The 12479-nt window shown below is 47.1% G+C and overlaps 1 protein-coding gene across 1 annotated transcript in view; it reads left to right on the top strand.

The window, feature by feature from the left end:
• Positions 1 to 10954, top strand: part of LOC144124380 (complement C3-like) — a 103893-nt gene extending 92939 nt beyond the window's left edge. Inside the window, exons 26-31 of the mRNA XM_077657008.1 lie at positions 506 to 680; positions 3134 to 3241; positions 4491 to 4610; positions 5206 to 5289; positions 8810 to 8954; positions 10725 to 10954. Of these exons, the coding sequence (XP_077513134.1) occupies positions 506 to 680; positions 3134 to 3241; positions 4491 to 4610; positions 5206 to 5289; positions 8810 to 8954; positions 10725 to 10926 (834 nt within the window). The 3' untranslated portion in view covers positions 10927 to 10954. The remainder of the gene's footprint in view (positions 1 to 505; positions 681 to 3133; positions 3242 to 4490; positions 4611 to 5205; positions 5290 to 8809; positions 8955 to 10724) is intronic.
• Positions 10955 to 12479: the final 1525 nt, after the last annotated feature.

Genomic DNA, 12479 nt, shown 5'->3' with positions numbered 1-12479 from the left:
CACACGTCGCTATGTTTAGCTTGTCAGATTATGTGATACATTGAATTACTGTATGAAAACGGATTGAATCTGGGTGTTGCTCGACGAAGAGAGTCTCATTTACCCATAGCTCTTAGTGACCCGTTAAGTTGCAGCCTTGAAGCACCTATTGCGCTCTCGGTGGGGACATGTGGACACGTCATCCGTGTCGTCATCAGAGGAACTCGAGCGTCGCTAGCTCGTCAGCGGGGACGACGGCAGCGCCAAGTAGTACAGCCGCTGTTCACAGTACGTAGCGAAAATCCTTGGCGTCGCACAGTGAACAGCGAGGCATACGGAACAGAAATTCTGCGGAATCTCAGAGTACTTTTGACAAAGATTGCTGTCCCGCAATAGACAATGTAAATAGATTCCCAGGCCTGGTTCTAGCTACTTTAAAATCTGATGACTGACGACACAGAACGTTAGGGCGAGACGGTTGATGTATATAGTCGTGCCTGTCACTGAATGTCGTGCATCTTTTCAGTTGATTACAGGCGAGCTTGTGGACCGGTTTGAACATAGTTCGCGGAGTGTTGTTTTCTACCTACCGACGATCCCCGAAGACAAGCAGGTGTGCATCAGCTTCGGCTTGAAGCAGGAATTTGGCGTCGCCATGCTGCAGTCGGCCTCCGTGAAGGTGTACGCTTACTACGATCCTGGTGAGTGAAAAACGCAGATATCTCGAGGGCGCGCAAGCTATGGCGCTAGCGCGGGCATGTCAACAAATGTGACAATTTTTGAGCATAAAGTTTCATTATTGAACCGTAAGGTACAGCTCCTTCGCACAGCCAGAACAAGGGATGAAGAAGTAAAGTTGCTGTACAATATGTTAATTTTCCATCCATAATTTCATAGTTGAAAGGGCTGTGGAAATTATCTGCTTCCAGGCAGCATGACTAGAACGTAGCTCCAGTCACCTCAGCAGCAGCACAAACGAACGCACAGTAACCGTACGCTGTTTCATGCAGAAAGAGATACCAAGAACCCAACTAAAGCAAACAAGGACATGGATGCTGCGCAGATCGCACTAAAGAGGTCATGACATGGTCTGCCAACAAATCGGGCTTTTACGTTACAGCTGCTAGCCACGACGTTATTATGCGTACTATAAGAAGTAGTGCTGTACGCGCGCATTTGAGCTGTACATTGTAATCTGAAGTCATCGGCTCTAAGCTCATGCCCCTGGCAGCGACGACTTATTAGAGAGTTTTAGTTTCACGTACGTACAGGGTTCACGTACGCAAATGTGAGAAGTCTACGTAGCCTGCACGCAGGTCGTTTGAAACCCTTATAGCTACACGTACGCGACGCACGCCGCGCGTTACTCCTAGCGCCATCTACTAAGAAACACAGACACTGGTTGTAGCCTAAATCATCCAAGACAAGTCTTTAAGGCAAGCCATTCGGTCTGTCCTCGTGTTTGGCGGTTTGGCTATGTTTGGCTGGTTCGGGGCTCTCTCAGTTCGAGATCTCGCGAGACCTTTGCTATGACGACGACCAACGCTACTTCGTCAGGCTTAACAGCTGAAAAATCGCCCTTCTGTCTGAAAAACAAAAGCTATTTGTCGCTTGAAACGTTATGCGAGGGTAACAATGGGAAAATCGAAGGCGAATGCAAAAGTTTAGAACACGATATCGCTGCGAGGGATTAGCGAAGAAGCTGTTATCGCTGTGAAGCGGCGGGCAGGGCGCCGCCATGTTTGTCAACGCTACTTGCGCAAGCAACGCAAAGACCGCAACGTAAAAATCCGAATCTCCCGTACGTACGTGAGACTCGCGTGTACCCTTTGCGTTCTGCGCATGCGCACTGGTCACCCGTAAGAGCTCTACGTACGTGAAACTAAAACTCTCTATTATGCGTACTATAAGTAGTGCTGTACGCGCGCATTTGAGCTGTACATTGTAGTCTGAAGTCATCGGCTCTAAGCTCCTGCCCCTGGCAGCGACGACATATTGAAGCAACCTGAGTGACGTCATAAACCGACAGCGCCGTCGTCTGCTGCAAAACTGCTGCGCGCACGACCAATGCAGACTAGAGCGCGCACCTTCTTTAACGCGGCCGTGGCACACTGTGGTGAATACGCAGAGACCGGGCGGAAGCTAGACAGAAAAGGAAAGGACACAGGCCTTTGTTGCCTTTGTCGCTCTCCAACTTTCCCCTTCACACCACTGTACTGCAAGCCTGAACAACAAACAACTCACTCCGCTTAGCAAATATAGGAACACTAACTCATCGGTGCTCACTACGCGCAGTTCAGTCGTTCAGTCGCGAGCATGCACGTAACTAGGTTTATGTCGACTATGTCGACACGAACCGCGAGCGCGGCAGAGTTACCTTACTACCGCACGGTTCAGGAGAACTTTTAAACATTCAATTACAAATTACTCGCTGCACTAAATAAGCTCATATTTGGTCCAGTTGTTCCGAGATGCGTAGTGAACAACGTGCAATAAACAAGTCGAGTCTGAAAAATTGTATCATAACCCTTTTAAGGCGTACATACCTTGTAAGCGTTCATAAGCAGAAGCGTAGATTGCTTTTTATTCAATAATTAGGTATTTTAAGACAAATATAGCTGGCAATATCCTTGCTGTTTTCCTGAATTGACGCGACTCGAAGGGACTACACGTCGGGGTTTCATTAATATAATTTTTATGCTTTAATGGTGTCATCTTTTGTATATTAGGTACATATTCGAGTATCTGATTTAAATTTACCTCTTAATCTATATTTGTGAATATATTAATTTTATTTTTATGCAAGATTACAAAAGAGAAAATTACTAGGAGACCCATATCATGCGTTGCAGATATACACAGCGTACATTTTTAATCAAAAATATAACAAGTAGCAGGTTGCTATCTGCTTTATTACTACCAGGGACATTTGCGGTGCTGAAAGGACTGAACGCAGCAGCTACATTTCTCGTTGTGACCAATGACATGCTTAATGCACATAAGTGACTCAGGAAGTAATCCTGTCACGTCATCTTTGGGTATATTCAGAGTTGTTTTTTATTTATTTCAAGAACTTCTTTTGTCTTATTATCGTGACTATGCGAGGCCCAACTCTGAAATTACGTTTTTCCGCAATTTTTTTTCTTGCTTCCAGCGGTGCAGTGCACGAAATTTTACGCACCGGACAATACCAGCCCTCTCCTGAAAATAAACTGCAAAGCTTCCACTCCGGGACAAGTTGATGTATGCCAGTGTTTGGAAGGTAAGGCAAAAATTATTTTCCCGTAATCTACCTGTTTTCCGTCACAATTAAATCGTTTCGAAAAATAAGAGTCAATTTTCGCTTCCATGTAAAGAAAAGTAAAAAAAAAGGAAGTTCGAATGGTCGACCAAAAATTTTCGCTTGCACCAGCAGTTTGCAGCATATCAGCGATATTGCACGATGCAGAGAGTTTTTCAAGCACGAGATATCGTGTTTTAGTGACCGGTGCAACCGTTTCAAAGACGCATTGCACGTGCCGAAGGTAGAAAAATTTCGAATTAAGACCGCCAAACCGAGAACCTCGCTACGCTACGCGCAAGCAAAATAGGGGAGGTATGGTGTTCTTTAAAGTATGTACAGGAAAAAAAACCTGAAACCAAAGAGAAGCTGTATGAAACCAGAGAGTGCACCACTCGTGACATACGCTGACCATGAACATACAGCTGCATTTGGCTGCATGCTGTCTTACCCAGTGCTTTATAAAACTACCTGTTGTCTAGAGTCATTACTTATTTCCCTCTCTTAGGAATTAAAGCTGTACCATTTTCCTCTTTTTTCCAGTTTTGAAATGCTGCTCACTTCTTTCTTAGTGCAGTCTAGGCCATTCGAATTCGACGCGAACTGAAAGTTTGAAATATGCGCCGTTCACCATTAACGGAAATTATTTTCCTACCCATGAAGTTAACGGCATCATCTTGAGGACTTTTTTCATTCCCGCTCTGTGTGCCTATTCAGTGCATGACAGGGATCACAGTTGAGCAGTCGTCATGACGCGGGTAGCATAAGGAAGTAATCGCATAGATGCCGCTATTCACTTTCGAAGCCGTGATCCGTTTTGCTTCGGCGGGGCGTTGGTGAGTGCTGCCAAGGTTAGGCATGAGCATGTTGGTGAGTTCTGTCAAGGTTAGGCATGAGCATGAAAACGTTCCAAAGCAAAAGGGGAGGCAGCCGCCTCCGCTGCTCAGTTTGTAGGTTACCACACGCGACATGCAGAGGTCGTGGCTTCAGCTCTCACGTGGAGTATGTTGTCTTCGTTTCCACTTTATCAACGTGTCTCCTATGTGAAATGGTAACCCACATCCTCCTTTCTGAAGAAATAGTACTAACATTTCTCTATTCAGCTCTTGATTTCAAGGGCTGTTAGCTTCGATCGTACGCACTATAGTAGCTGTGCCTCTGGACGTTTCACTTGCCCTCATTTATGCCCTACTCTGTGCGTTGGCATTAATCGCACTATTCGCCCTTGCAGGAGGATGCCCCCCCGCGAACGCCTCTGACGTATTTACAAAGGACGAATTTGGAAAACCTGTCACTGAAACGGTGTCTCAAACTTATTTGAAAGATTACGCCTGCAACTACGTCGATTTCGGTAAGGTTTTTCTTATTATTTTAGCTGAATAATGAGACAAAGCGTAGTTTTAAGGCTTGGGAAGAATTTCACTCTGCGCTGGTGCCGTATGTAAATTTTTGAACGCTCAGATTTTCAGGCGCTTTTCGTGAGCGGACGGCGCTTTATTGCATCAGGTACGGCGTAATTGCTGTACATTTTCTACATTCTACCCAGCGCGGTGGCTCAGCTGCTACTGCTCTGTGTTGCTGAGGCCGAGATCAATGGCAGAGTCGTCATTGATTATGCCAGGACTATTAGTTTTTACGTGCCAAAGCCACAACGTGGGTTATGAAACACACCATATCGGAGAGTTCGGAGTCCGACCACCTGGGACTCTTTAACGAGGACATAAATCTCTGTGTGTTGGCGCTTTTACATGCCGTCTTCGTCGAAATGGTATCGCGGCACACGTTGCGCATGCACGCCACATCGACTTTTTCCTACGTTGCCTTAATCAGTGGATGAGAACCGTCAAGACATTCTCTCTAGTTTCTAACTTCGGGTGTGGTGTTGGTTGGTGAATATTTAGCGGCAGGTCATGTCGACGCGTGTGCTTATTTGTTCTCTATTGCAGTGTGGCTTGCTACGGCACTGTCGAAAACCCACAGCAATGGATTCGTCTACGTGCCGTTACTTATCAACAAAGTTCTGAAGGCAGGTGAGAACGACATTTCGAGCACATGCATCCTTATCCTCACGACAGTCATCAAGATTTTGCTGTCTTTGCATGCATGCCTCGCGACTAAGGTTGCGAAACGCATTTAGACCTTGTTGCGCAGCCACCTTTGCGCTGACCGCAATATTAAGAGCCATTTATTTTGTCCTAATGGTTTGGGACTCCTTTGTGCCCCACAAATTAGTCTGGGTTTCAGTGAACCCGACAAATCGTCTCTGTATATCTACAGGCTTTATATTCTAGTCCCCCTCGGTGCTCCAGGGGTGCTAGCTAACTGATCAGAATCTTTCTTTTTTGTAGCGATAGCTACATTACGCTAGCATTTCGAGCCTTCAGCGTGGCGGCGCCGTGGTCACGTGGTTGATCATGCGGTGCGTGGTTGGTCACGTAGTGCGAAGCGGCTGCCGGCGGCGCAGCGCGCCAGCGAAACCGAGTGGGGGAGGAGTGCAAAGGGGGAGAGAGTGAATCCACGTCCAGGGACGAAGATGAAGAAGGAAAGCCCAGCGAAACGTAGGGACAAAACCTTGACTTTGCAATTCGACTGAGCGAGTTCCACTCAGCCAGATGTAGCTACCGTGTCACTCCAGGTTTAACCGGAGCTAAACCACATCCAATTTTTTCAGTTGATCTCATAGCAAATCATACTGCTGTCATTAGCAAGGTAGATGTACACTGGTAGCGAAGGCTCCATAGACGCCCATTGGTCCAAAAAATGGCGGCTCGTGGGCACTCCAGCGCCCCCTGGATTTTGGGGGGCAAACTACGCAAACGTGACGTAGAATGACGTCACGCATACGTATGCTTTTGGCGCGAATTATAAAGCGGTCTTTCTGTAGAATCCGCGTTTTCGAGCCCGTACCTCTCGAAGGTTGCTGCCTTTCAGCGCGCCCCAACCTTTGCCAGTCAAATGTGCTCGAGTTCCTGCTAGTTATGGCCTTGTTAATGTGCAATTGGTAACGCAATGAAAGTGACTGGTAAAGGAGGGGCAGCATAGAAAGGCAGCAACACTTCCAGACACTGGCGTAGCATGCATGTTTCGTAGTGCAAATACTGGTGCTAGTACTTTTGAGAGCTTTTGAGTACAGCAAGGTATGAGGCAAGGTATGATGCACAAAGCACTGGCTCAAGTGCACAGTTCGCAATAGAGTGTACGGCAAGTATGGTTTTCATAGTTTCATATTCATTGTTTATTGCAGCAACCAAACAAATACAGTCACAAAGCACACCCTTGGCACACAAACAAAAAATACATGTCACAGGCAGCGCAAGCAGTATTGTTTAAGTTGGCTAATCATCTCAATAGTCACAGTGCAGATAGGAAAAAGCCCTGAAGTGCCACGAAAGTTGTCAGTTAGGAAATTGAAAAGTATAGAAAACAATGCTACGACAGCTTCAATTACCGGCAATGCTTGCTCGAGTAGGCAAAGCATCGTGTCGCAGCCTTCCTGATGGCAGATACACAGATGGTTCGAAGTGCCTCGAGCAAATCCTGAGTTCTCGTAGCTGCGACGGCGCCTTCTTCTCCAGGCTGACGTTGCGGCAGAACTGCGCCCACGCTCGGCACCTGGACGTGATGCAACATGCACGTTAGATACAACTGCGCCAAAAGGAATACGCATACTCGAAACGCCAATGCGTCATTATTCCTGTCACTGCTAACTGCAGTAAATTATACTTGCATTACATCTGAACTATGGTAGTAAATGCTCGCGCCAAGCTCTCTGCGCCCCAGAGTGCGGTAACGCTCATCCTCATGCCACGCGGCTAGCTGCTTTTCTAAGCTCAACGAGTGACGAGAGTGAAGTGCGTTTAAAATTACCCTGACAGTCATGTATATGTAGGACAGCAATACCAAGGCAGGCAATAACTCCTGCTGAGCGAATCCAGTTAAAGCCTCCTCAAAGCCGCGCACATACACGAGGCTGAGTTTCGATACTCCCAGCTGCGAGGGGATCCTCAAATTGGCTTCATGGTTTTGCAAAACTAAACAATGTCGTACTCAGTACTCAGAGTTGTCAGGTAGCAAACTTTGTTCTAAATGGGCCTCCCGTTCAGTAGCGTGCACGTGGTTGCTCCTGAGAGCCCGGTGTGAAGTTCACGTTGGTGATAGTCAGCTGCATGAAACTCACTATAAATTAGAAAAATGTGGGCCTCTTTCGCACACCTCAGCACTGAAAGTGTGTGCCCTGCAGTGTAGTACATAAATATCCCCGAAAACATGAAGCCAAGTACGCACGAACGGGTTACAGCTATGAAACACGAGCGAACAGCCCGGCGAAACCATATCGAAGCTATCGCACATACCTAGAGCAGACGACACACCTGTGAAAGTCCAGCGGGAATCGGTGTAGCGTGACACCAATGGTACTATCCACGCTGTCGCAGTGTACCACGGAGCATCGTTTCTTCACATGCCGCAAGCTCATCTTGAAATGAAGCGCTAAGCGCTTCAAAAGAAGAGCGCGAAGCGTGCAAAGACGGAAAAAGACTTCGCACTGGCCGCACGCCGAAGGAAACGACAAAACCGAGAAAACTGCCGCAGCGGTGCAGCGGGGTGCAAATCTTACCGAACGGTGACAAAGAAGCGGCGTGCAAGGACGACGAAAACTTCGCAAAAGGAGCATTTTGAGGCCGGCGAGCTAAATTTATACGCTTTACCAGGCGCGCCATCGCAGACAGCTGGCGATAAGAAATCGCCACTGTGGCCGGGTTAGCCGGGTATCGAAACAAGGCCTGCGAAGACGCGCTGTAATGCACCGCACACTCATGAATAGGGGGCAGGTCAAGAGTGTTGCAAAAATACAAAATTTGCCAGGTTTTAATAAAATGACTTACCTCTTTCATAAAACAAGGTGCTAATATATTTTTTCTTTTCTATTGGCAGATTACATTCCAATTTTGTAGCTTTATCATTTCTTTATATGAGTGTTTTGCCCCCCATCCTCTGGTTGTGCTGCAGTCGCGCTAAACCACTTTTCGGCCCAGCCTTCGCCACCACTTTAAATCCGCCTTGTCATTAGTAGAAGAACGATATGTCTGCATTGCCGCATACATAGCAGTAATTGCTTACATATGCATTCACTTGAAAAGTCATTTGGCGTACGTTGTGTCTAACTAATCATACTTACAGTACGTATAGACGAAGTCACCGGCATAAGTCATGACAAGTATGTGCCTATCTGTCGAGGTTACACTGGACGCCAGGCATTGGTCACTAGAGTACCTGGAAATGCTAGGAATTTTCAGTTTTAACTGCAGCTAGGTACGTCGGTATCTTGAGGGCAGAAATGCGAAATATCAGTGGTGCACCGATACAAGGTGGTACCGTTAATAAATAACCATTTCACAGCTACGTCCATACGTCCAAAGGCAGCCGCATTCGTGCGTATGCAGATCACGACGGGTCCAAATGTGACTCGGTAATTAACGTCGGATCGGCTCGACGAACTTCATCCCGGAGTGTAGCGACGAACACTCAATTCCGCGCCTCCCTCAAATGCAGGAACCGAGGGCGACCTGGTCAACAAGACGCGCACAGTCAAGTCTCGCGAGAACTGCAAGTCCTTCAACCTGACCACCGATCATGAGTATATCATTATGGGCATGGACGCCAAGTACAAGGAAGAACTACACCCCTGTGGGGAGCAGTAAGTTTCTCCGCGCTGTTCTATTCATTAACATATTACTACAATGAGAAAGCGGCTCCTTGCATTTTGCCAAGCACTAAAATCAAAAACTGGCTTTGAATAGCACATAGTTCTGTGCGCGTGTGTTTTTATTGCTGCATCATAAACTAATCACGCGCACAACCTGTGCACATTTCTTTTTGTATAAATAATTTGTGTATATTACCTCTCCTCATATCCTCTCTCCCTGTCCCTCACCTCTTTCATTTAATTTCTCCATCCTACCTGTTATCCTTTACTTCCGCTGCCCCAGCTCAGGTGCTTCAGTATCGATGGCAGATGGCGGGGCTAGCAAAAATATTTTCCTTACTTTTTTATTATTATTTAATAAAACTACTACTACTTGGAGAGACCAGTGCTCACATTCTAGTTATCTTGCTATGTTCCCTGGGTACTGTATTTCTTAAGTGTGGTCTCAAGTGTGCTCCGTTTCTAACCATGTGCTTGATGCTGAAAACGAGGCATGCTTCTTTTTTTATTTTAATTTTTAGAAGATTCGGTGCACGCGATCGTACATGTGTTAACGTCAAAGTGATTGATAGATGCTTAGATTTCGCAGCTAAAAAAAAGTTAAATAAGCTACAGCGATTACACAAATGAATGAGCCCAATGGGCTATTCCATTGACTGACTAACTTTTGACGAAAGATACGCAGGCTAGGAACTTCTCTCGCCGGCCTCTTCACATCATTGAGCAGGCTGAACAGTTGTCTGTGTCTCACAGCTGGCTCCTAAGCATGCAAATAGCGCTAAAGTAGATGCAGCAAGCGGAGAAAGGACCCTGCATCCAGTACATATTAAGAAAAAGTTCAAATGAATGGAAAATAAAGATAAACAATACTATACTATTTTTATGAAGTTTTGAGCTCTGATACAAGCTACATCAATTCAGAAGATTGTCAGCAAATTGCATAGCCTTAGCTTTTATTGCACAGCCAGTCTTGAAAACCATTCTGGAAGCTTAAGGCCAACTAAAATTCACAAGCTTTTTCTTGTACTTGCTTTTCCATATATTCTATTACTTGAGCCGCCAGCGACACGTTTAAAATATATTGAGGGGGAGAAGGCGTGAGGCAGGGGGTTAAAGCAAACTCTGATCGAGAAATTTAAAAAAAAATCGCATGAGCCTTTTTAAGTCCTTTTTTGGCCACGAATTTCAAGAATTGTATTAAGAAAATTTTGCCGTTCCTCCCTCGCTTATCACCTCGTCCCAGGGTTGCCCATAAATTCGTCCTCATAGCCGCTATAGCACACAGTGGGGGCAAAAGTCTGTGGACCACGTGTTTCTCAAACGAATTAAGCCAATGGCCCTGTTATTACCCGGCGGCTGCAGGCCACGCTTGTGCAGATGAAAGAACGAAATTTTGGCTTTCACCTCCACAGGTGTGGTCCCCAGCCGCCGGCTAATAGCAGAGCTATCGACTTCGTTTGAGGAACACGTATTCGGCAGACGCTTGTCCCCAACTGTACATCTCTAGCCCTTTCCAGTGCTCGAGGCGCGCTCTGAGCACACAGCCCGTGTCTCCAACGTGTACTCAGAAGATGCATGATGAATGAGAATGGGGATGCACAGACTGTCGCCTGTTTACGCTAAATGCACTACGAAAGTCCTGGAAATGTGTTAACTGACAAGGAACAATCGTACCCGCTTCTTGCTTGCAGTTAGTGCGGAAATCTAAGTAGTATAGGAGAAGAGATTACGAAATTCAAATCGGGCTTTTTTTCGTTCCAGGTATGTGTACGTAATCGACAGCGAATCCATGGTGATTCCATACCCGGTGGGCATACAGCAGCAAAAAGAAACGAAGGTACCAACAAGTGGCAGGTTCCAGCGCCTAGGGACACCAAGAGGAAAAAGCGATGTGCACACCTGGAATGACCTGGTCGTCTGGTTCGTCACGGAATTCTCCAAGGAGATGCGTTGCCACACCTGAGTGCACCGTGTGTGACGGGCACTGCTGATGAATGGTCAGGTGTTCTATACTGCTCGCAATAAAAAAAAATAATGGTTTACGGAAAGGAAATGGCGTAGTAACTGTCGCTTCTCGGCGGAGTAGGCGCGTGAGCGAAAGTGTTCAGCACGCAAGACTCCACGTAATGAACGGCTGCACTCAGAAACAAACACTGAAGAACGACGCATACAGGACAAAGCACCATCAGCGCTTGATCCTCTGCACCATCATCGTGCTTGCGCTGCGGGTTGTGTCTTTGCTGTTTCTCCTCTTCGTATCGCTCTTCCTTTTTGCCAGTGCAGGGTAGCCAACCTGGATGCTTCCAGTTAGAGCCCGTGGGCACCGCGGGGCATGGTTTACGCAAAAAGCGTACAGGCGCTAAAAGACGAAGACAAGCACACTCAAGACAGGACAGGACAGGACAAGATAGGACGGGCTGTGTGCTTGTTTTCGTCTTTTAGCGCCTGTACGCTTTTTGCGTAAACCATGTCAAGCTACAACCAACTAGCTAAAATGAAAGTCTTGCACCGCGGGGACTCAGTGGTAAGAGCGCTCGGCTAACAAGCCGGAGTACCCGGGTTCGAACCCGACCGCGGCGGCGCTTGAGGCGAAACGGAAAAGGCGTGCCCGTGTGCTATGCTATGCCACTGCACGTTAAAGATCCCCGAGATGGTCGATATTGTCGAGATGCTCGATATTGTACCGGACTCCTTTGCTCCGCACCCCTTTCAATCTTTCCTTCTTCCTTCTTTACCTCTTCCCTCACGGCGCGCTTGTAGCGTCCACCGAGAACTGAGACAGTTACTCCGCAAATCGTTTCCTCAAACGCAATTTTCAGTCCTGGCTTCCGCGACTTTCGTGTTACCCTGTCGTTCTTTTTTCTTTGGCATTCGCCTTGTGCCCAGGCTTCGTTCGAACTGCTGCGGTGGCTCAGTGGTGACGGGTTCGGCTAGTGAGCCCTACAGTCGAATACAACTCAAGAACTCAGCGGCTTTTCCCCATCAGGGGACCGCCTTCCAGAACATGGCGTCGGCCGATTCTCATGGCTCTGCTAGCGTGACAATGCGGGCAGCAGCGCCACAATGGAGAGACGGGTCTATCTGCGATCATAGTGGAAAGGGATTAACCTCTTTCATCTACCACCCCCTGCTTTGTCACACTAACAAGGTCATGAAAATCGGCTGACGCCATTAGCTGGAAGGGGGTCCTTTGACGGGGAAAAGCAGCTGCGTTCTTAAGTTGTATCTAACTATAGCCGGACACGTAGTCTGTATAGTTTCGGCGAAGGCGAAACACAAAACACCTGAGTAGCAATGTTCGATGTCAGTGCAAGTTAGAGGACCCCAGATGGTCGAAACTATTTCGGCGACCTCCGCTACGGCGCTCCACGGTCTGTGTTCGGTCTTTTACTCCCTCCTTTATCCTTTTGGCCAGGGCTAGGTTGAAGAAGTTGAAGTGTCCACCGGGCTTATACCAACGCTTATACAGTTACTGCGCCCCTCCTTTACTCAGAATACATTTCTTTCCAACCTCCT

The sequence above is a fragment of the Amblyomma americanum genome, chromosome 3 (assembly GCF_052857255.1).
Source record: "Amblyomma americanum isolate KBUSLIRL-KWMA chromosome 3, ASM5285725v1, whole genome shotgun sequence".
NCBI classification, from domain to species: domain Eukaryota; kingdom Metazoa; phylum Arthropoda; class Arachnida; order Ixodida; family Ixodidae; genus Amblyomma; species Amblyomma americanum.
This window is presented reverse-complemented; position numbering and strand designations above follow the sequence as displayed.